At 44.5% G+C, this 24,178-nt stretch overlaps 1 protein-coding gene across 1 annotated transcript in view; it reads right to left on the bottom strand.

The window, feature by feature from the left end:
- TACR3 (tachykinin receptor 3) overlaps positions 1-10,568 on the bottom strand; it is a 34,369-nt gene extending 23,801 nt beyond the window's left edge. The window contains exon 1 of the mRNA XM_081209376.1: positions 9,608-10,568. Coding sequence (XP_081065502.1) covers positions 9,608-10,071 — 464 coding nt within the window. The 5' untranslated portion in view covers positions 10,072-10,568. The remainder of the gene's footprint in view (positions 1-9,607) is intronic.
- Between the last annotated feature and the right edge of the window lie 13,610 nt (positions 10,569-24,178).

Raw genomic sequence — 24,178 nt, 5'->3', positions numbered from 1 at the left:
ACACAGGTGCTCCATTCATTGGAATGTATGTGTATATGCTTTACTCATGTAATCACCCCTCTCTCACAAAAAAAGTAATGGGGGCAGAAGATGGCTCAAATCACACCCACCAATGTACAGTGGGTGTACCAATGCTCATACAATTACTAGAGCTCCCTGGGAAGAGGAAACTTCTTTTCTTAACATTCTTTTCTTTTGGCTTCACACGGTAACTTCCTCGTTTGCTATTTCAAGATCAAGATGTCTTTCTTCCTTTTTTTTCATTACCTCTGAACATTTGCGCAACAGGCAGATTTTTATTCCAGTTCGTTTTAGTGTTTTTATGTATCATTTTTTATGATGTTCATAAAGCATCAAGGCCCTTTTGTGCATTCGCTCGTCTACATTGTTGTTGACAGCAGAACTGGTGTTGGTGGGGCACTAAATCTAAGCGATGGAACAAGCTGTATTATTCTCCATACTACCTTGTAAATATATATGGGGTAGATCATGATAGTTCAAAGGATGGTAATTGGTTCTGTGTTTGTAATCACAAGTGCCCGCCTATCTGGCTAGACATGGCAGAGCACATAGAACCGCCTGTTGCAGGATTGTATAATAAACAGCCATTACCCTGATCAAACTCTAACAGAGCTGAATGTCTATTCAATGTCCATTCTAGAATCTACTGGGACATTTTTTAAAAAAAAAGATGAGGTGAGCGAAATTTCAGATTTTATACAGTTAAATTAAGGGAAACCTATGCTGGGTTAAACCACAGAGCCTAGGACTTGCCAATCAGAAGTTCGTCAGTTCGAATCCCAGAGACGGGGTGAGCTCCTTTAGCTCGATCCCTGCTCCTGCTAACCTAGCAATTCAAAAGCAAGTCAAAGTGTAAGTAGATAGATAGGTACCGCTCCAGCAGGAAGGTAAACGGCATTTCTGTGCGCTGCTCTGGTTTGCCAGAAGCGGCTTAGTCATGCTGGCCACATGACCCAGAAACTGTACGCCGGCTCCCTCGGCCAATAAAGTGAGATGAGCACCGCAACTCCAGAGTCGGCCACGACTGGACCTAATGGTCAGGGGTCCCTTTACCATGACCTTTTTACCAGTTTGCAATGCTGGTACAGTTGGAACTTGGACCAAGTCTTGCCCATTCATTGGAAATTTGTCCAATTGGTCCAAAGTATCAGTCCTGGAAAAGATGTTGAATAGCTTCCAGTGGGGTCTGTGTTTCTCCAGAGGAGGGAATGTAGCCCATGCTTTGCAGGTGGAGGGTTGCCAGTTCAATTCCTAGCATCTCCAGTTAAAAGGGGTACATGTGATGGGTCCGTTTCCATCACCTCATCCCAAGACCCTGGAAAACAGCTGTCACTCAGGTGGACAAGATGGGCTAGATAGACCAATTGTCTCTCACCTGGTGTAAGGACGATACCTGAAATCCTATGGGAAACCTTTTCCTGTCTTGTTTCTATTGTTACATTTGTGTCTCACTCTTACTCATCCACTGTCACTTACCCCACCCCACCCCATTGCTAGGCACGATGCACCCACCTCATAAGAGAGAACCTGGTGTGGGTTGCTGATTCCCTCTTTCCCTGGCCAGGAGATGGAAGAAGCAATGAATGAGAGGGTGCTGACTTCTAGCAACTCTAGCTCATCACAGGGCACTAGACAAATAGCTATTATGATTATTTTTTTGCAATGCAACCCCTCTGTTTTCTTACCCTAAGGAATATTATCACTTTTGTACATACAGTGGTACCTCAGGTTAAGTACTTAATTCGTTCCGGAGGTCTATACTTAACCTGAAACTGTTCTTAACCTGAAGCACCACTTTAGCTAATGGGGCCTCCTGCTGATGCCGCGCTGCCGGAGCACAATTTCTGTTCTCATCCTGAAGCAAAGTTCTTAACCTGAAGCACTATTTCTGGGTTAGTGGAGTCTGTAACCTGAAGCGTCTGTAACCTGAAGCGTATGTAACCTGAGGTACCACTGTACCTGTTTGTGTAGTAACCTTGAATTGCAAATTGTGCTATAAGACAGGTAACAAAGAAAGATTTCAGCCCTGATTACTTCATGAGTGAGTTATTTGAGACACATGGGTGAACAAGCATTTCATTTGGATGAGATGATACACATTTGGGACATGTGCTTTAATTGGATAGATGGTTATTTCAACATTCTGTTGCTGATGCTTCAAGGAAGTTGTTCTGTATATTTAAGGAGTAGGGAAAACACATGTCCCAAGCACACACAATCTCTGTTTGCCTCTACCAGTCAGCGACCTAATCTCACAAATTAAGATTCCTATTCTTATTAGGTAGCAGAAAACAAAAGTTCCACAGACTCATTACTGTAAAGAGTGGCAGGGGAGAACTTTGTTGTGCGTTGCAGTGTGTACGCTGGAGGGAAATAAAACAAATAGTCCATAAAATGGTGTCTTGTGAAAAAAAGATTTTAAGAAGTCATATTTGAGAAAGATAATCTTTTAGTACCCATCTCTTTGGAAATATTATTTGCAGAAAACACTGTAAGACAATGGCTTTCTATGGAAACCCAGGAGAAATAATCAGTTTTAGCAATATAAACATCAAGAACATCTGTGAAATTACATTGTTTCAGTCCCAGCAAACCCACAGGACATAAAACTGTGCAAGTGTATGAGGCTTGGATGTCATTTCAGAAAAAAATGAACATTAACTTAGATATAGGAAGTACAAAAATCTGGAAGAAAAACGCATGGGCAACCCCCTCTGCCCAGCAAATAGCCTGTAGCAGAACACATGTTCTGCATGCAACATATCCCAGGTTCAATCTTTGGCATCTTAGGATAGGACTGGGAAGGTCTTCTACATACTATCCTGGAGAGCTGCTGCTGTAGGGCTGATTCATGGTCCATCCACGCCTCCATAGAAAAACCTGTGCTTTACTGCTGAATCACACCAAAGCTTACAGTGCCTGCTGTGGCTGTAGAGACTGATATGGGAGAGATATGTTTTGTTGCAGCTGGGGCAGATGAAGGCATCCTGCTGCAGATGCACCATGGCGTTTCTTCTCTCTCCGCTCCTCCCAGCAGTTATTCCTCCTCTGGTCAATGTTACTGATGCACAACCTGTCTGTCTCCAGGCGCTGTAGTCGTCTGCAATGGATTCCCAAGCAGTGGGGTTGATCTTGCCAGCCATCATGTCATGTTTGCAGACCTCTTTGCAGTGCAGAGTTGGTCTGCCAATGAGCCCGGTGCCTGAAGCCAGCTCCCCATAGAGCATGTCCTTGGAGATCCTTCCGTCTTCCATTTTTGTGGACATGACCAAGCCAGAATAGATGTTGCTGAGACAGGAGTGTGAACGTGCTAGGAATGTTTGTTTGGGAGATGACATCTTTATTTGAGACTCTGGCCTGCCATGTGATGCCCAAAAGCTTCCTGACACAGCACATGTGGAAAGTGTTGAGGTGTTGCTCCTGGCAGTTATAAGTTGCCCCATGACCCACTTCCATAAAGCAGCATGCTCAGCATGCAAGCCTGGTAGATCTTCACCTTGATACAGTGGTACCTCGGGTTACAGACGCTTCAGATTACAGACGCTTCAGGTTACAGACTCTGCTAACCCAGAAATAGTACCTTGGGTTAAGAACTTTGCTTCAGGATGAGAACAGAAATCGCATGGTGGTGGTGGTGCGGTGGCAGCAGGAGGCCCCATTAGCTAAAGTGGTACCTCAGGTTAAGAACGGACCTCCAAAACAAATTAAGTTCTTAACCCAAGGTACCACTGTATTGCATGTTAGCATCACATTCTCCCATACTGTTTTGGAGATGCGAGCCATTGCTTTAGCTGCCTTGCCAATACACTTGTCCAAGTCACTGTTGATGGAAGGGATGCTGGTTATGGTGGAACCCAGGTAGACAAAATTGTCTACCACCTCAAGCATGTGGTCACCAATGCTGATGCATGGAGTCTTGACCCTCCAGCCCCACCTCCAGGATGTCCTACAGAATCAGGAATGGGTCTAGTAGGAGGGTACCCCTTCAAACCTGCAACTGACATTGCACAAAGTGACATATCTCCATCTTCCATTTCAATGGATCTCGCTCAGGACCTTTTCCTGATCCATTTTGGCCATGATGATTCATATGGCTTTTAGCCGTGTTATTTTTGCTTTAATGCCAGAAACATTAAGCTCCCACTCATAAGGAAAACAGATTCATTTGCAGAAGAATTTTGATACCCTGCGCACCGTGTCCTCAAATTGCTATTAATACATGAACGAACTGTCAATTTAATCCTTCATAACATTTTGCTCCTTTCAGTGGCTTTTGTGGGGGAAAAGTAAGTGGCAATTATTGCTGATAAATATTAATGCCATACTCCAAGCTTCGTGGATGTCCGGGATATGGGGAAATGATCCGCTTGCAAAATAACAGCAGTAATAAAAAAAATACTTAGCATTTTTCATAGTGATCACAGTGTGCTATTGACTCCAACTCAATTAAGCTTCTCAGGCTTTTTGTGAAGTAGGAAAAACAGAAAGATTGCTTCATTTGCTACTGTAATGAAAAGAAGATCTTGCATAACAACACATAGCATTTGAAAAGCTAGTTTGAACCTATGGTTTCATCTAGTCAAGGTTAGGTGGTGGGAAGAGACAGGGCGGGGGACTGATTCAATCTCCTAGACAGGAGAAGCAGGCAGTGTATTTTGGAACACCATTAAGGCTGAGGCCACCAACCTTTGGGGGCACATTGCAAATGGGAGAAACTTTTGTGAAGCCACACACACACACACACACGTCACAAGCAAACACAGCCATCTGTTCTGTGGGTTTCAATAAATGCTAGGACTTTGCAATCAAGTCAACCAAATCACTTGTGGATTGCTCTGGAGCAAGTCAGGCCCACCCAGAATGATTTGGAGCACTCCAGAGTGCTCCAGAGCTGAAAAACGCTCTGTAAGAAAGCCCTGGTAGCCTGTCTCCAAAGTGTTGTAATTAGTAATCATTAATTAATTAATTGTAATTAATTATTAATTACAACACCATTTAACATGAATGTCAGTGTGAGGAGAATAGGAGGACTTTGCTCACCACAACTCTAGCTTCCAATCCACAGCTAGAATCTCACCAAACACTCTGCAATCACAGTGCCTGAGGAGGGGTGGGAATCAAACAATAACGGTGGCTACCACAATAAAACATTGGCGCTATGCTACCTGTCTGAAACTTGGCAAGGTTTCTCTCCTCTTGGGAGGCTACCACTTCTTCAAATTTCATGCAGTTATGACCAAAAACAAGAAAGCTACAGCTGTTTTGGTTTCCTAATGCAAATGAATCATCAAAAGACAGAGCATCACATTTAGATGCTTTGCAAATCACTTATGAGCTTGATAGATGCCAAATCATAGAGGGGAGATATATAGCACAGATTTTCTCAGTCTCTTGCAGTTGTGGAATTCAGTCCTATGTGAGATCTGGCAAACACCATCCCTCACTCCTTTTAAACAGGCATGAAGACCCATCCCCCCCATCATTTTTAAAAATGAAATCTGGGATTATCAGGATTCTAATCCATCTGTGCTAGTGGCTAAGATTTACAAAATGAATTACTTTCACTTGATCTGTATTTTGATTGTATTGTCTACTAATTAATTCCCTTGGGTCTGAGAGTTTTTCTTGTTCTGTCTCTGTGCCTTGAGAAAAGAAGACGAAGAAGAAGAAGAAGAGTTTGGATTTGATACCCGAAGGAGTCTCAAAGCGGCTAACATTCTCCTTTCCCTTCCTCCCCCACAATAAACACTCTGTGAGGTGAGTGGGGCTGAGAGACTTCAGAGAAGCGTGACTGGCCCAAGGTCACCCAGCAGCTGCATGTGGAGGAGCTGAGACGCGAACCCGGTTCCCCAGATTAGAAATCTACCGCTCTTAACCACTACACCACACTGACTCAATCTGACTCGCTGAACTGAAGCTCGGTTAAGCAAAATCTCTCTTCAGATTTCCTGCGCATCTGATCAGATCTGATTCAGCAGGTGAGACCCACCTTTTGCAAGGCACAGCAGCAGAACACCAAGAAAAGCTATCGGACCCGGGGGAGTTAATCAGTACACAATACAATAAAAACAGAGGTCAAGCGAAAGTGTGGGTGTGCCTTTAGATCATATGCCTTGGTTGCTGCACCAAGGAGTGACTACTATATGCAGTTCAAGGAAGAAGCAATCTGCTAGACATGTGAGAATCAACCCAGGACAACTCCTTCTCACCTTTAGAACAATATTTATTTATTTCTGACCATTTATAAACTGAGTAGTCACAATCATCTGTAAGCAGTGTACAATATGTGGACTGATAGCAACCTAACCTGTGCCACAAAATCCACCCAAATTGCCTGTGGGAACCATGCTAGCCAGTTGCAGTCAAATCAGCAAAGAGCCCTGTGGTTTTATGATGCTTTCATGGGCAACAGAATGTTTCATCAGATGCATTAAGTTAGTTAGCAGAATGTGTACACACATATATTTAGACACACACACACGTTCATACACATACTGAAGGGAACATGTAAACAGTGAGCTTCAAAGGCCATAAAATGCGAGGAAAAAAAGTATGGACATTTATATTCATATATTGTGTGTTTATGGGACGCGGGTGGCGCTGTGGGTTAAACCACAGAGCCTAGGACTTGCCGATCAGAAGGTTGGTGGTTTGAATCCCCGTGACGGGTTGAGCTGCCGTTGCTCGGTCCCTGCTACTGCCAACCTAGCAGTTCAAAAGCACGTCAAAGTGCAAGTAGATAAATAGGCCTCCGGCGGGAAGGTAAACGGTGTTTCCGTGCACTGCTCTCGTTTGCCAGAAGCAGCTTAGTCAAGCTGGCCACATGACCCGGAAGCTGTACACCAGCTCCCTTGGCCAATAAAGTGAGATGAGCGCCACAACCCCAGAGTCGGTCACGAATGGACCTAACGGTCAGGGGTCCCTTTACCTTTACCTATTGTGTGTTTGCAAGTCTCTGTCTGGGCATCACAAACAATAAGTTATTTGGTACCTCCAAGGAAAGGTTGCAGTGTGGAGTGTTCCTGTTCATGGTCCCATTTTCCCATGCCCTCTCCCCGGATACTCCATTACTCCACTTTTCTGGGCCCATTGAGCATGCCCAGTCCTCATTGGGCTGAACATTTTTTACACTCTCTCTCTCCTTAGGGTATTTCCCACACTCCTAAATTTATTTTGTCCTTCCCCAAGCTTGCTGATATGTCTATGGCACTGTTCTGGCTAAATAAGGATTCACACTCATCCCTGTCCTTCAGAAAGAAGAGGAAGTTATTATGATTAGGACCACTAGCCATGATGACTATGCACTTCCTCCACTGTGGATGTATGCCTCTGAATACCAGTTGAATCACATGGTGAGCATGGTGCTACATTGATGAGCTTGCAGGGCTTCCCATAGGCATCTATGTAGCTGGCCACAATTAGAAGATGTTGGACTAGATGGGCTCTGCATTGCAAGACATTGGACTAGATGACTCTTGGTGCCCTTCTATGATTCTTATGTTGGAACTACAACACCCCTCACCGTTAGTCATGCTGGTTGAGGCTGATGGAAGTTGTAGTCCAGAATATCTTGAGGGCACTGTGTTGAAGAAGGCTGCCCTATGCTATAGTGAACCAAAGTTTACTGCCATGCCATGTGCCACATGGCCCACTGGAGTTGAAAGCCGCCTTGCTGAGGTTTCACACCAGCTGCTTGTCTCCTGCTTGGTCTCTTTTATGTTCAGCTGCTCGGGGCAACTCCTGCGGGAAGCCAGCCAAGCAATTATCTGAAGAGCTATTATTGCACTTCGTCCAAGTGTACCATTGCTGATCCCACGCAGAGGAGGTTCTTCTGAGCTTTTGTTTTGACTGGAGATAACGGCTCCTTCAGGAGGAGAGAAAAGTTTTCACCATGGTAAACCTTAGCCTGATCTCGGCAGGCTCAGCAATGACTCATTGGCCAAAGAAGAATAGCACACAGGTGACTGGCCTTTTATGGAGCACTAGCTAGCTAGCTAGCTAGCTAGCTAGCTAGCTAGCTAAATAAATAAATAAATAAATAAATAAATAAATGAAAAAAGAAACTTACTGAATACTGAAAATATATCAAGGATCTGCTAAAAAAATATTTTAGTGGGATACTGACCAATAAAAATAGCTTTCCTATGAGCATGCATACACAGAATGTATGCCCTCATTAGTGAATGATCACAGCCTGTTTTTGCTTGCATCAGATAATGAATTAATTCTAACACCCATCCGTGGGGCTTTCTTGGAGTAATCAGGGGAGCCTGCCTCTGAGCGTGCACAGAACGCACCCCTCATTGCCCAACAAGCAGGCTCGTTTCCCAAGCATTTCGCCATCTTTGGAAGTAGAGTAGCTCTCCAGAACTCATTTGATTTTTTAAAACTCTCATTAAAAAAAGAAAAGAAATCAAGCAATAAAACAAGGGATCGGTGACCTGCTGCTTCGGACTCTCCGAGAATCCGAAGTTTGTGTCCTTTACGCAGTAAATGGCAGCAACTCTCTGAACCTACAACAGCACAAAATGAAAGACAAGCGGTGGTGGCTCTCTTAAGCACGCTCGCATCCACCCAAGCAAAGTGATGGAGCCGATCTCATTCATGAGCGGAACCCTCCGAACGTATCCAAAGGAGACTCGCGCGCTTGTTAGAACGTTCCACAGCCGCCCTAGACACTCCCACTAGACCGCCCAGAGCCACAAGTAGCTCATTGACAAAAAAAGAGAGAGAGAAATGGCAGGAAGGGATCAATTAACCTCAACAGTTGCAATGACGGAGGCAACAGAAAACACAATTTCTAAAATGCAGCTTTCTAAAATGCAGGGCAAAAACAACTCCTCCCACTGTCTCTGAAGAGATGGTTCTCCCCCTATGACTGCTGCGAAAATAATCATAATCGTAAGAATACAGAGAAGAGGGAGATTTGAACCGCTTGCGCAGATCGGATCGCCTGATCAGAGCGGACCCTCTAGCAGCGAGGGAGGGCTGGCAAGCAACGCAGCGAGGCTAATGAAAAGGGCCGGGAAAGGGAAGGGATAATCAGGATTAAGAAAGAAAACGCGAAAATAAATACACTTTTACTACAGGATTATAGCTGACCTCACAAGCTTGATAAGGGAGTGTGTACTGCGGCTGAGAGGAGCCGGGAATGGCCAAAAGGGTAAGTGATGCACGTAGGTAACAATGACTAAAAGCTGAGATAAAGTGGAGCCTCCATGGACCGGCGCAGTAAACCCCCGAATATCAGATCCTGGGAGGGGGAAAAAAAAGGACCCAGTAGTTCCCCGCTTAGGAGAGCCTAGAAACACGTGGCCAGGCGCGCTTACAACTGGACTTTTGGTCCAGTTCGGGCAATTGCTGTGATAACTTTCAAAGATGCTAGTAAGATATACACCACAATCCCTTTACCACGCAGAAAAAGAGAGGAAAGGCGGGAGGGGAAGGGGGAGGGACAACCAGATTTTCGTGGGGACTCGAGCTGAGCAGTGACACCCAAACGGAGCGAGCGACGGAGGTTCCGACGGGGCGCACCCACCTCTCCCGCCTGCCTTCTCCTCGCGTCTCCCGCCCGCCCCTTCCTCACCTGTCCACCGCAATGACGGTCATGGAGTAGATGCTGGCGAAGACGGCGGTGATGGGGAAGAAGTTCTGGAAGCGGCAATAGGCCTCTCCGAAGTACCAGTCTCCATGGAGCGCGTAGATGAAATTGACCAGCGTGTTGAAAGCGGCCACGGAGGCGTCGGAGAAAGCCAAGTTGACCAGAAAGTAGTTGGTGACCGTCCTCATGCGCTTGTGCGCCAGGATGATCCAGATCACCACCACGTTGCCGAACACGGCCACGGCCACCACGGCGCCGTAAGCCAAGGACCATAGCGCTATGCACCACGACGGCTGCACGAAGCGGTTGGAGAAGTTGGCGGCGGGCGCCAGCGGGAACGAGGCCGCCGACCAGTTCCCGGCCGTCGGGGATACGCTGTCGTTCCAGCTGCCCAGCTCCGCGCCAGCGCCGCCGCCGCCGCTCCAGTTGGCCGCGGGAACAGAAGTCATCTCACTCCTCAGCGCCTTCCCCGGCAGAGAAACGGCGCGCCTTGCGCCCCTCCACCCTGGAGAGCCCGGGAAGGAAGGCGCAAGGAAAGGGGGGGGGGCGCGCCTGGAAGCAACAGCCCCGCGGCGGTGGGGACAAAGCCGCTTGAGGATCCGCGACGTCTCCAAGTGCGCTCCTCGCGCGCTTCTCTGGTTTGCTCAGAAATGCTGTTTGGAAAGGGGGAGCGCTCCGCTGCCGGCGCCACTTTTATAGGCGTCTGTGAATCCGGCGTCGAAGCTGCTCGGCTTCATAGGCTGGGGAGAGCTCTCTCACTCCCCCTCCCCACCTTTCCATCCGCCGCGCGATCCCTCCCCTTGGCGAGCTTTGGCCAACGGCGTGCGCTTCAAGCGGTCGTCGACGATGAAGTGGCCGCGGACCAGATCTGTGGACTGAACGGCGGCAGAAACGGAGTCTGCGCTTAGGTAATGGGAGGCTCCGGAGTTATACGAAGGAGAAGGTGCATGACCTCAGACCGTGATACTTCCAGCCCTGCCCGCGTTTGGGAAACATAGGAAGCTGCCTCATACTAAGTCAGACCATGGGTCCATTGGGCTCAGTTTTGTCTGCACTGACCGGCAGCGGCTCTCCAGGGTTTCAGGAAGACATTCCCAGTTCTCCCCGGAGAAACCAGGGATTGAGCCCGGGTCCTGGGACCTTCTCCAGGGGCTCTCCTGCTGCGTGGAGCCTCTGGCTTCTGCCTTAGTCTTCTGTCGACGGCACCACTGCTGAGTTCTTTCGTTCTATATCCACTGTGCATTAGCAGATATTCTCCAATATTCACCCAGCTTCCACTGAAGTCCATTGTACGGCCCCGACTTTTTCTAACATGCTGTGATTTCATGAATGCTTTAAATAAATCTCCTGTATGAGAGCAGGGGTCCTTTAAAAAACACACGCCAAATAAACAAATGCCTTCTGCGTTTCATCAAGGAGTCTCTATAATACTTGGAGGCTGCATCCTATTCTCACTTTACACAGGTGTAGTTTCAATTATATCAGTGGGACTTATTTCTGAGCTGAGATCTATACTACTGTATTGTAGAAAATCAGATTAAGCGGTCCAGTTGCTTCTGTGCTGATCATCATAGTGTTGAGTTTGGGGAACCATTAGTTAAACCATTTCCCATTCCCTGCCATCATTCATTATGCTGAGAAGCACATAATTCATCAAATGCTTGTAAGAACATGATGGCTGTGCTCTGTTTCCATGGTCAGAGGCAGTAATCCCTCTGAATACCAGTTGCCTGAAATCACAGGAGGGAATAGAATAGAACTGCAGAGCTGGAAGGAACCACGAGGGCCATCTAGTTTGACCCCCTGCAATGCAGGAATCTTTTGCCCAAAGTGGGAGACAGTCAACTTTATTGTATGTAGCCAAAGGCCTTTACAGAATATAAAAATTTCAAAGCAATACATGAATTAAAGGAGAAATTTGTTATGGAAAGTCACAGGGCCACTGTGAATAGCCATACTCCAGGGGCAACATAGCATTAGATTAAAATGTATAATTCATTGTAATTCTTGATACAGTTAGAATGCAGCCCTTTGACTGTCAGTGCAAAAATATTATTTGTATTTTATTTATTTCATTTATATCCCACCTTTTCTCTAGAGAGCTCAAGGTGGCATGGCACACATGGCTCTTCCCCTCCTCATTTAATTTAGCCACGAAATGCATAACATACAAAGGTTTATCAGCTAGGAAGTCTGATTGCCCCTTCCTGAGGTGACTGATCCAAGTACAACTGAAGAATAGAACTCAAGACAGAACAGAAAATAGTGAACAATATTGTGTTTGTGGTTTGTAGGTACCAGAGCTTGTGGGCGCCAGGCACTCATAATTTCTGGATTTACTAAGTGTTAGAATTTGATCAATGCTTGGAAAGTTAAACTGGAAGCCAGACTCTTAAGAGCTGGACTCAGCTTCCTGTGTTCAAGAGATCGCCTGAGAGATGGGGCATGAAAAGAGAAAGAAGACAGTGAGATGGGTCATCAGGAAAGGAAAGACTCTTGAGCTCTGAGATAATTAGCAGGGACAAAGCAGAGTGGGGAATTTGAGGTTGCCGTTGGGGACTGTGTGGGCTGGAGGGAAATAATTGCAGTCTGTAAAATATGGCAGATTGGAGAGAGGCCGAGTCATGGCTGGTGTCTTTTTGAATCCAAGGCTGCTGTGGCCATAGGAGAAGCAAGAAGCTCTTGGAGGGTCAATGCTGTAAGTCCCTGCGTCGTAGGCTCAAATTGTATATATGTGTGTAAATAAACCATATATCATAAAGACACCACAGACTCCACTGTGCCTCATTTCCAAAGGAAACATGAACCCTGGAATCTCACCCCACTTGGAGACTGGGGTGGCATGTAACAAGGTCTTCAGTCTGATTAAAGCCAGAGGAGAAACTGCTCTTGTGTTCAAGCCCTGCTGCTTGAGGGTTTCCCACAGCATCTGGGTGGCCACTGTGAGAACAGGATGCTGGGCTAAATGCCCTGTGTGCCTGCTCCAATAGGGTTCTCCCTCTGTTCTTAAATTTGCACCGTAAAAGTTATGTAAAACCCTGACGTTACTGAGTTTCTAGTAAACATGTATAGTTCCCAATTAGTACGGTGGTGCTTTACTCCCAAGTAAGTGTACATAGGACTGCAGCCCTGCAGCCAATTCAATGGTCTTTACACCAAAGTATATGTGTTTATGGCATACAGCTCTACTTGTTTCGGTTGTTTTTGCTGGACACAAGACTTACAGAATTACTCATCTTGATTTAAAGATTTTTCTCTCCTTCCACACTGCTTGAGTCTATATCTCAATGAAAAACACCCCACTAAAATCAATGGGGGAAATCCCATTGATTTTTTTAATAGGATTCATTTGCTCCCTACTGTGATGTTATTAGGGATGGGAATTGAAGGTAGCAGTGACATCCTTCTGAGACAAATTAAATAAGATTGCCATTTCCCATTGCTGCCTCTCAACCTCAACCACCACAGCTTCCCTGGAAAGGAAGGTTAATTTCTTTAAAATGATTCCAGAAAAAGAAGGGTTGTGGGTGTCTGGCACCTGAGCTCTCCCTTATTAGAAAGCAAACACGGTCAACACATAGTTTAAAGGTGTGCCATTTGTCGCACATCATGATTCTGGAGAGCAGTAAAGTTTTGGCTCATGGACTTTATCTGGTTTGTATTGTCCCCAAAGATGGCATGTTAGAACATATCATAGTAGACAGGTAAAAGAGACCTGGGTAGGACTGTGGTATAAACCACTGAGCCTCTTGGGCTTTCCGATCAGAAGGTCAGCAGTTTGAATCCCCGCAATGGGCTGAGCTTCTGTTGTTCTGCCCCAGTTCCTGTCAACCTAGCAGTTCGAAAGCACATCATAAATAGGTACCGCTGTGGTGGGAAGGTGAACAACATTTCCACGTGCTCTGGCACTTGTCAAGGTGCCCCACTGTGTCAGAAAGCTGTCTGTGGACAAACACTGGCTCCCTCAGTCTGAAAAGCGAGATGAGCGCTGCACCCCATAGTCCCCTTTGACTGGACTTAACTGTCCAGGAGTCCTTTACCTCTTACCTTTGGTAGACAGGTGATGGCACTATGGTTGCTAACTAACCAATGACCTGCATCAGGGCTTTGTAAATAGGCCCAGGCCAGACTGGAAATGTAGGTCCCATTTCAATAATCTTGACCCCCTCAAAATTGTAGGCCCTTGCCAATTGGTCCACCTGCCCCCACCCTCTGTTCTGGCCTGACCGCCTCCTGTGCATTTAGCAGCTGCTTGTTGTGAAGGTAATCAGCAGGTAAAGCATTTCACAGCATGGAGATAGCATGAGGATTGCAAGAACCTGTCTCATGGGTGTAGCTAGGATTTATGTTGGGGGGCAGGGCAGGACACCCCCCCTCCCATCATCACCCTCTGTCTAGCAGATTCAGAATGAAATGTCTCATCAATGGTTGTTTTAAATTTCTTTTGACCCTAAGTGCTCAGAAAAATCTGTCAAAAGCTTTCTACAATTTCTACTTTTAGTTAAGTATTTTTATTTATTTGCTTGATTTAGGGGGGTGCAGCTGCCCCCTGCCCCCCGTTACACCCATGACCTGTCTTTTTGAACTGCTTTACACATGTGCAATCCCAGTATCATAAGGAAACATAGTGGCCAGGACTGAGGATGCCACCAGCCACAACAAGCAGTAACAAAAAAATTCAAGGCAACCACTCTGGGCAGTGACTGCAGGAGAGACACCATGTCATAGATCAGGGTCCTTCTCCCCAGTGTCACATGGAAGATCAGAGAGTCATAGACCCTTGACCTGCCCAGGTTAAGTAAAGATCTGCTCCCCAGGGATGAAAACACCTTGTGCCACTTGGCTGCAGCAGTCTAGGGGAGTGATGTTTCTTCCCTTACCATCAATAGCTCAATGATGTCATGATTCATTTTGAAGTGTACAACGTCATCACAACAGGTCCCAGAGCCGAGCCCAAGGACAATCCAAAAATTCAGGCAGCTGAGCTATGTTGATAATATATTAATATAACTAACAAAGCAGATATTAAATTCTTATGGCAAAACGTTTCAGCTTTTGCCTTCTTCAGCTGCTCTGATGTGAATCAAAGGGTCTCAGCATCCTTTGATTCATAGAAGAGTAGCTCAGGAATGGGGAAGCTGAAACGTTTTGCTATAAGAATTTAACATCTCTGTTTTGTTACTCACTGTAATAAACCACATTAACCACATCCTCTGAAGATTCAGAGCAAATTTTCTGTAGCTCACTCTCACCTTCTCACACAAAGGCGACATAGCCTAATTCCCCATTTATTAGGATAAGCAAGAATGCAATCCTATACAGGTTACCTGGGGGTAAACCCCATTGAGTTCAGTGGGGCTTGCTTCTGATTGCATAGGATGAACTTGGAAAACATACTGAGATTTAACAAAAGCCACCTGAACGGCAACCTTTAGCATTTAATTAGAAATGCAAACAGTCTTGCAAAGAAGGGTTACTGTTTAAGCTGCTAGTGTGACGTAGCAATCGCATCAAAGGAAAGAATAGAAGTACACAGCCATTGCTTGATTTTTTTTTTTCATTCTTAGGCTTCCTCTAGGCCAGGGGTCAGCAACCTTCTCCAGCTGTGGGCCAGTCCACCGTCCCTCAGACCATGTGGTGGGCCAGACTATATTTTGGGGGGAAAATGAAGGAATTCCTATGCCCCACAAATAACCCAGAGATGCATTTTAAATAAAAGCACACATTCAACTCATGTAAAAACACACTGATTCCAGGATTATCCACGGGCCAGATTGAGAAGGCAATTGGGCTGCATCTGGCCTGCGGGCCTTAGGTTGCCTGCCCCTGGTCTAGGCTAATCTGTCACAAAAACTTGAAAGCCTCCTTATCACCTCAGTCACCAGAGCAAAGAGGGGCCACCAGCTACTCCAACACTCTAGTGGGTGATGTCATCATTTCTGCCATGAAAAAACAACTACCATAGAGCTGTGCTTCCTGCATTTCCACTCCACTGCACCACTGACCTTTAAAGAGCACCAGTTGGAGCTGTAGAAGCTGTAACATCTAGCACCAGTTACCTCTGCCTTCATTTTTTAATAGACAAATTTTACAGGGTTTTTTGTGTCTTAGTTTTCTTTTGTCAGCAGCTGCCTTGGAGGCCTGTTGTCAAGCAGAACGGCTTAAAATTTTGAGTCAACACCTGCTGATGTCTCTGCATAGCATGCTGCTATTAAAAGTGGTTGAAACACTGGCTGACTTCGTTGGCATCTGAGAGGTTTAAAGAAATTCAAAGAGACAGCACAATCTGAAGCTAAAACAAGAGCCACAATCAGGTCTTTTGCTTACGAGGCGTTTATCAATTAGAAGAGGAACATTAATCAGAAGGACCTTCCAACTAATCAGTAACTAAATGGAGAGACATTTGACAAAGAAAGCCTGTCATCTGGAACGCAGAATCGTGTGCATATGAATGTGTGACTGGGATTTATTGATTCATTCAACTCTTCATAATCCACAATTTTCAAGTATATATTTATCAAGGCAGCTTATAATATAAAAATGCAATAAATTAAGGTTATACAGGGTGACTCTTTTAAAAGAGGCCCCATGGATACAGAGTACACATGTTCCATGGGGCCTCTTTTAAAAGACTCACCCTGTATTATAACCTATAAAACATAATCAAAACATTGGTAGATACTGGTGGGTCAAAACAAAACATATATTGTGAAAGCCTGTGTAAGCCATATAGTTTTCAGAAGATGTCTGAAAGAAGGCAGGGACGAATCCTGACAAACCTCTATTGGCTGGGAGTTCCACAGGGCAGGCCCTGCCACAACAAAGGCTCAGTCTCTAGTGAAGCCCAATTGAACCTGGGGAATTCTGCTCCATCAGAATCTTTCAGTGATCAAAGTGCAGTATAAGGCAACGGCTGTTCCTTAAGAGATGGGTGCATGTTGTACTTCACAACATTCGGTTAAATTGTGGGGCAGGGCCAGTGGTGGGCAGGGCCAAAAGTCAGTGAGGGTGGAGCAGCAAATGTAAACTTTGCCTTTGTACAATAGGCTAGTTTCTACACACATTCCTCACTGTCCTAGACAAGCAAGAGGCATTATCAGAGTTCAAGGTCAAATCCCAGCCAGGCAAAAACACTCAAAGAGGATGCAAAGCAGGACCAGTGAGGGTTGTGGCTTGGGTAGAGTCCCAAGGACCATTTTGGGATCTACCACCAGCAGCACAATAGCTGGGACTAGATCTATGATTTAGCAGGTATACCAGGATTCTCAGCACTTGATCATTGCCAGCAGTGGTGAACTAGCAGATGAGCAATTCCACCCTAGTCAAAACCCTTTTGGACAGCATATTGATGAATAGAGTTGCTTTCTTTGAATTATTGTTTTGTTCTTTTGGGGGGGGCACTTGCATTTTGTGTTGTTATAGAAATGTTTATGCCAACCATTCTGGGATCTTTTGTGCCGAAGGCTGAGATGATTATCTAAAATAAGCTGTATAAGAAAACAAACGAACAATACTGTGTGCTCTGACGCTAACCCATTATTCTACCCACTGCTGGCCTTCGTTAGTTCTGGTAAGAATTATATTTCACCAGACATTGTTTGGAGATATAAGGACCTTCGCACATGCTGCTCATTCATTTAATGCAGGGCTCCCTTTCCTTTGGCAGGAAGTGAATGGCAAGATGATTCCTTCTTTGGTTTCGGGGATCCATTCATAAACTAAAATCCCTCGTCTGACTTGCCAATGTGAGCTCGCTCTGCCTCGCTTGATCGCCCGAGGCTTTATCTCACTGCACCAGCTCTTTGTGGTTTAATTTTCTATCATAGGCACTTTGAATTCCCTTGCCACCCCCCACCCACCCCCACCCTTCAGCTGAATCGCAGGTTAGAGCACTTGAAGGACTGTCTTTCTTGGCAGGTGTTTTGACAGATGAAAAAATTCTTGCACACTAGGGGTGCTTTCTGCCTGCTCCAGATTCACAGTTTGCTCATCTATTTCATTCACAAATGTCCCGGTGATACCTTGTTTGCTGTGACAGCTTATTTGTGCTAAGCTATTCTCCTGGGCTTGCCAGCCCTACCTGGCTTCCGAGTCGAGATAATTTTCATTGTATTTATTTATGGAGCTGTTCTCATCAAAACTGGTTGGAGCCACAGAGCGGAAGCTTCTGCCTGCTTGTTCTTGTGTGTGAGAGTATGTATATATATATATATATATATATATATATATATATATATATATATCCTCATCATAAAGCCTGGGGAACTGAGATGTATGTTATTTATTTATTGTTTTCTATTATATACTACATTGTTATTCCACCTTGGCTCCCAATGAAGTCCAGGGTGGCAAACAGCAAGTGATAAAACAAGAAGCACTTCTTAAAAACAATTCCATTACAGGTGAGACTGGGAAGGGTCTCAAATTTAAAGGGTTTTTGAAACAGCTGTGTGAGAGAGAAGAGGAACTGCCACTCAGTGGTGGGAATTATTTCCTTAGGGCACATCAGAAATATGGCCAATATCTTGCCTAATAATGGGAACAATCTGACCTGTTTGCCTGAGACTGAGGAGGTTAGCTTTGGATTCTCAGCCAAATTCTCTTTTAATCTTGGATGTTGCTGTAGTGAATGAGTGAGTGAGATGGAGGAGGGGAAGGACCGGTGTCCCTTCAGATGAAGCATCTATCACCTCTGACCATTGGTTCTGCTGGATGGGGTTGGTGGGAGATGGAGTCCAACAACAGGTCCTCACTGCTGCTCTAGAGACCATAAAACCCCTTTGGTTTGCATCACAAGATGGCTGCTGTTCCTTTGGCCCCAGAGGTTTTGCAAATTTCTCCTTCCCACCGCTGGTTTAATGTCCTCCCCAGGGAACAGTATTTCTGAGAGGGGCACTAGAAGCAGCAAACTGAAGATTCACAGCCCCAGTCTCCACACAAGACTCTAATTTCCAGGTGTCTTTGGAGAAAGCTATGATTACTGAACTGGTGCAAGGCAGATATGTTTGTAGTGTAGGAATGCGCTAAGTAGAAAGGCATGACTAAATAAAAATGCCTTATGATTCTTCTGTCACTTCCAGACATCCCTTAATAAGATATATTTGGTCTGTAAGACCAACTAGATGGACATTTTGGCAGGAGAAAAGATTATCTACATATCTTATATATACAAATGAAGAAATGAAACATTATTCCAGTAAGGAGAAGTCTTAAGTATGCAGTGATTCTTTAAAAAAAAGATGTTTATTAGCTTTTGTATAATAACATAACATCCTTAATGTATCCCCACCATAACAAATATTAAGTTATACTTTAACACGAGGGCTTCTTATCAGTCCGTACATATTATCCCAAAGTCCAGCATATAAAGTCCTGGACACAGCACACACACAAAATCTTATCTGTCACAGACATGCATTCCCAGAAAAGAATGTGGAACAGATTGTACTGTCCATAGTAGCCACATCTGCAACAATGCCTTGGAGAGTTTAAGACCAGTATAATTTGTACATTGACTAAATGGCCACCATACCCTGCTTAAAAATTCAGTTTTTCTCTTTTTTAATTCACTTTTAAATTATGAGTCATTTTCTCAGCAATGGCTGGTCGCATGTGTTGATTCTTAATCATGGAATCTACACGCCAGCGACAGAACCCGCCACTTAATTTCTGCTTGTCCTAGTCAGAAAGAAGCTTGGCAAGCCTTGGTCTTCAATTATGAAGATTTCCAAATGCTGCAGCCGTTGCCCTTTAACATTCAAGAGGGGTAGCGATGGAGGAGGATCTCTCTTTGTCAGAGCAGTAATGGTTACAAATTGCACACATTTGTGTGTGCGTGTGTAGCTCTTTCATGGCAAAATATAAATCCGGCAATAACTGTTATTAAAAGATTTTTGGTTACAGCTGTAACTACCGGGTTTATTACAGGGAATAGGAGGTTTCTGAAATAATAAAAAGGAGGATTAGAACAATATTTTTGGCTATGTTCGTCTGCCTTGGCTATATTACCGCTTTCAGTCCTCTTGACTATGCAGAGAGGGAAATGTTGCACATTATCCCTTAGGCAGGAAGTCAGGAAAACCATCTTATTGCATCTGTGCATCATCCTTGTGTTGTGTTTGGGGAATCATTAGTACTGTTCAAGGCATCCGTTTTCTGTCCTGCCATGAGTTAGTCTTCATTTACTGAATACTACTTATAGAAGGCAATTGGATTTCTCAGCGGAGCCGTTCAGCACATTGCATGTCTCCTCCAAAGCTACTTAGTCAGTAGGAGGTTTGTTCCTTGCAACAGGCTGTTGGTTAGAGGCCTCTGTTCCAAACTTTTTGATTGGCATACTCCGGGATTTTGCCCCCCAGCTGGAACTCACTGGAACTCATTTCTGGCACCTCTCAGGTGGGCACCATTGTCATCATAAGAGAACAAGGGAGGTGTTCATGATGAGTTCCAGCACCTCTTTTTCTAGAAAAATAGCGCTGGTCATACCAATCAGTTACTGGAGTTGAATTAGCCACTGATCAGGCCAGCCAAGACATTTTGCTCCCTGTGTTGCAGGGCAGGACGGCACTCTCCTCCATTCTGGGCCAAGAATTTGAACAGACTGGCAAATCAATCTTTGCTTAACACTGGAGATGGGACATCATCAGTAGTATAGGGGCAAATTCAGAAGAACAGGCTCCCTTCATGATAGTCACAGCCCCTTCTAACATTACACAACTTTATATGATTATGCAGCCATCTTATAATTAGATGATGATGATGATGATGATGATGATAATAATAATAATAATAATAATAATAATAATGATGATGATGATGATGATGATGATGATAAGGGATGCATTGCAATGATCGGTGTAGCACTCCATGCGCTGCTTTTCAAAGAGGACCACCTTTTTCTGTGCACATACTTGGCCAGATGATTTGGAGTTCTCCAGTACCTTCTTTCAGAGTGACTTAAGTGGTGCTTTCCCTGAAGTTCCACTGTATGTAACGGAACTCGCACACCATTCTCTTGAAATTGAAGCATCTGTGTTTTCAGTCTGTTCTAGGACATGAGAGAGGGGCCCTGCAGGAACTCCACTGCAGAAAGAGAATTGGGTCTTTTTTTGACCCCACCCCTATGACCCCAGACCACTACAACATCACACACCATACCTGCTGGCAGCAGCTACCTTGGGAGGTGAGGAACAGGTTAACTTAGGGTACACAGAGGGAATGGTGTGGAGGACTGCAGCCACCCCTCAGCACCTGCCGCCTGAGGCAGCTGCCTCTCTTTGTCTAACAATAGGACCAGAGCTGCCTCTGATGAGGCAGACCAACTTGTTCTCACATGGCTGAGCCTATGGTTTTTTAAAGAAAAAAACAACAACCAGGAGAATGCATTTAATCACTTCATGCAGCTATAAATTCTTGCTAGAGAGAATCTGGAGGTATAAAAAACACCTTTAAATTATTTTCACCAAGGGGTCCTTACTTCATGCGGCTTTGTTCAGAAATGAGGCTGTTTTCTCAAAGGAAGGGATCCTGTTATTATAATCTTTTCCCATCAGGAATAGCTTCCTTGAACCAAGTTCAGTTTCTCAGTGCATTTGCTATGAATCACTTTGCAGGTTTTAGTGGAAGGAAGAGAGTCTGTCCCTGAGCACTTTGCTGCCTGTAGAGAAAAATATTCAGGTCAGTGTCAATGCCAGGCAGTCAAATTTTGCATCAAGAAAGGTGGGTTTTGCAATCTGTCTAAACACTGTAGACTGTGTCAACCTGCGTATTGTTTTCTTATTTTGTATAATTTATTCTCTTCACTGTAAGTTATAGGAAAGGGCAAAAGGTTTCTGTACAGCATTGAAACCTCATTTCTGATAACTGGTAAGCTTATTAAATCACCCATGTGACTTTTAAGATTTCAACAGACATTGCTCACACACCTTCAAGTGTATCTTTATATCAGCAGGGACTAGCAACCTTTTTAAAAACACAAGTTGAGATTCTCGATGAATCTGAATTCTGTACCCATTATTACATTGTGAACTTCTTCTGCACTTCTGAGTAATACATACCACCTTGGCCATCATATTTTATATCTGGGATTTGTTGCTCGTGTGTGATGGGATGATGAGCTGCTTGTGCGTAAAATCCTAGTCCCTCAGAGTTTGTTCAAGTCCGCAAACCTCTGTCTGTGACGGAGCGCCTTAAACATGGCTCCGTCAGTCACTGGCAGATTCCGACAGTGGTTGCTTTCGGAATCGCTTCCAACATAAAAGCTCCTTAACGGAAACACGTCTTCTGGACTCACGGCATGACAGTTTCCGGCGAGGAGTGGGTGTCCCTATGGGAGGTCCAGAAACCTCCCCACTGTTCTCGCTGGAAGTGTCTCTGAGCCATCCCTCCTGCTCACTTTCCCTCAGAGACCCTCCTCTCCCCCTGCTGGTTCCCTCTTCAGCTGCCGAGTCTCTCCCAACCTCCGTGAGCCCTTCCACCACCTGTCCTTCCGATGGCAGTTCCCTGACATTGTGTTTCCTTTTTTTGAAATGAAATGAAGACTTCATATTTATTTATTTTTTAAAATCTAATTTCCCATACACCACATACCAGCATTCTGATTTCATGATGGTTGCTCCAGGAGAAGTAGAGAGGAGAACTATCTTATTAGTTTGGTTCTGGCAAATTAAGTAAAAAAAGTATTGAGGCATCAGTGCCCACTGATGCTGAAAAGACTATTGTCACTATTCATTTTAGGCGTTTTGAGAATACAGGGTTTCTCTGGTTTTAAGCAATGAAATGTGAGATTTGTTTTATTGTAAGAAATCTGAAAGATGGTAGAGCCATTAACATTCTTGGGCTATCACTACGCAGCATAATTTTTCTCAGTTAGCAGAGGGTGACAAGTCATCAGTCTCAGCACAATGCATTGTTTCATCATCAATCAGTTGCTCTTTTGTTGTTGTTTAGTCGTTTAGTCATGTCCGACTCTCCGTGACCCCATGGACCAGAGCACGCCAGGCACTCCTGTCTTCCACTGCCTCCCGCAGTTTGGTCAAACTCATGCTGGTAGCTTCGAGAACACTATCCAACCATCTCGTCCTCTGTCGTCCCCTTCTCCTTGTGCCCTCCATCTTTCCCAACATCAGGGTCTTTTCCAGGGAGTCGTCTCTTCTCATGAGGTGGCCAAAGTATTGGAGCCTCAGCTTCAGGATCTGTCCTTCCAGTGAGCACTCAGGGCTGATTTCCTTCAGAATGGATCGGTTTGATCTTCTTGCAGTCCCTGGGACTCTCAAGAGTCTCCTCCAGCACCATAATTCAAAAGCATCAATTCTTTGGCGACCAGCCTTCTTTATGGTCCAGCTTTCACTTCCATACATCACTACTGGGAAAACCATAGCTTTTACTATACGGACCTTTGTTGGCAAGGTACTGCTAATTATTTTAAAGCTTACTTAATCCAATGTAGTTTGACAGCTCAAATCACAATCAAGTCAGTCACATGGACCGAGGACCAATCAAGGAGATCTGAGCAGCTTATTCAGAGTGAACATACAGAATAGATGCGTATTTTATCTGCTCATCTGGGCCCATTGAAATGGCTGCATGTGTCTTATGTTGCCCATCTATGAGGATGTTTGTTCTGATAGGAAGCTGCCTTGAACTGATTCAGATCATTGGTTCCTCTAGCTCAGTGCTGTGTACACCAGCAGTGGTTCTCCAGAATTTCAGGCAAGGTTCTCTCCCAGCCATACCTGGAGATGCTGAGGATTGAACCAGGAACCTTCTGCTCAATTTGACAAACAGCACAGAAAGCTAGGCAGTATGTATAAAATGTACTTTCCATAGTAACACTTCACTGTCGTGGAAATTGCTGACATGTGAGAGTGAAGCTTGGTAGCTTAGAAAAATTGTGGAAAGAAGATATTAAATTCACTATGTGTTATATATTGAAAGAAAATTACCTCAAAATACAACATAGATGGTATTTAGCGCCTGAAAGAATAGCAGAAATGAATAAAAATTGTAGCGATGTCTGCTGGCGATGCAACACTGGAAAAGGTACTATGATACATATATGGTGGAATTGTTTAAACATCAAACAATTTTGGGAAACAATTTATAACGAAATGAAAAAAATGTTAGATATTCATTTAGGAAAACACCAGAAGGTTTTCTATTGGGAATAGTACCAGGAAGCCTAAAGGAAGAAGACAAGACCTTATATTTATACGCAACAGTAGCCGCAAGCTTATTGATTGCGAAAAATTGGAAAAGCGGTATTGTACCGACAAAAATAGAGTGGCTTGCCAAATTATTGGAGTACTACAATATATCCAAAACAATGGGAGAAATTGGAAGGATCTCAAAAGAGAAGATAGATAGGGACTGGAAGGTGTTTAAAAGATACTTGCAAAACCATATCGAAAAATCAGAACCCCTATTAGAATGAACAAGTTCCGTTTCAAATATTGAAATAATAAATAAGATGGATATCAATGTGTGGGTGGAGGGACATGCATACAAAAGACAGTGAGATTTAGGTGAAATTAATCACTTATGCATCAGAAACTTTAG

This window comes from Podarcis bocagei (genome assembly GCF_964188305.1).
Source record: "Podarcis bocagei genome assembly, chromosome: 9".
Classification (NCBI taxonomy): Eukaryota; Metazoa; Chordata; class Lepidosauria; order Squamata; family Lacertidae; genus Podarcis; species Podarcis bocagei.
Note: the sequence above shows the minus strand (reverse complement) of the source record. Positions and strands in the feature narration are given on the sequence as shown.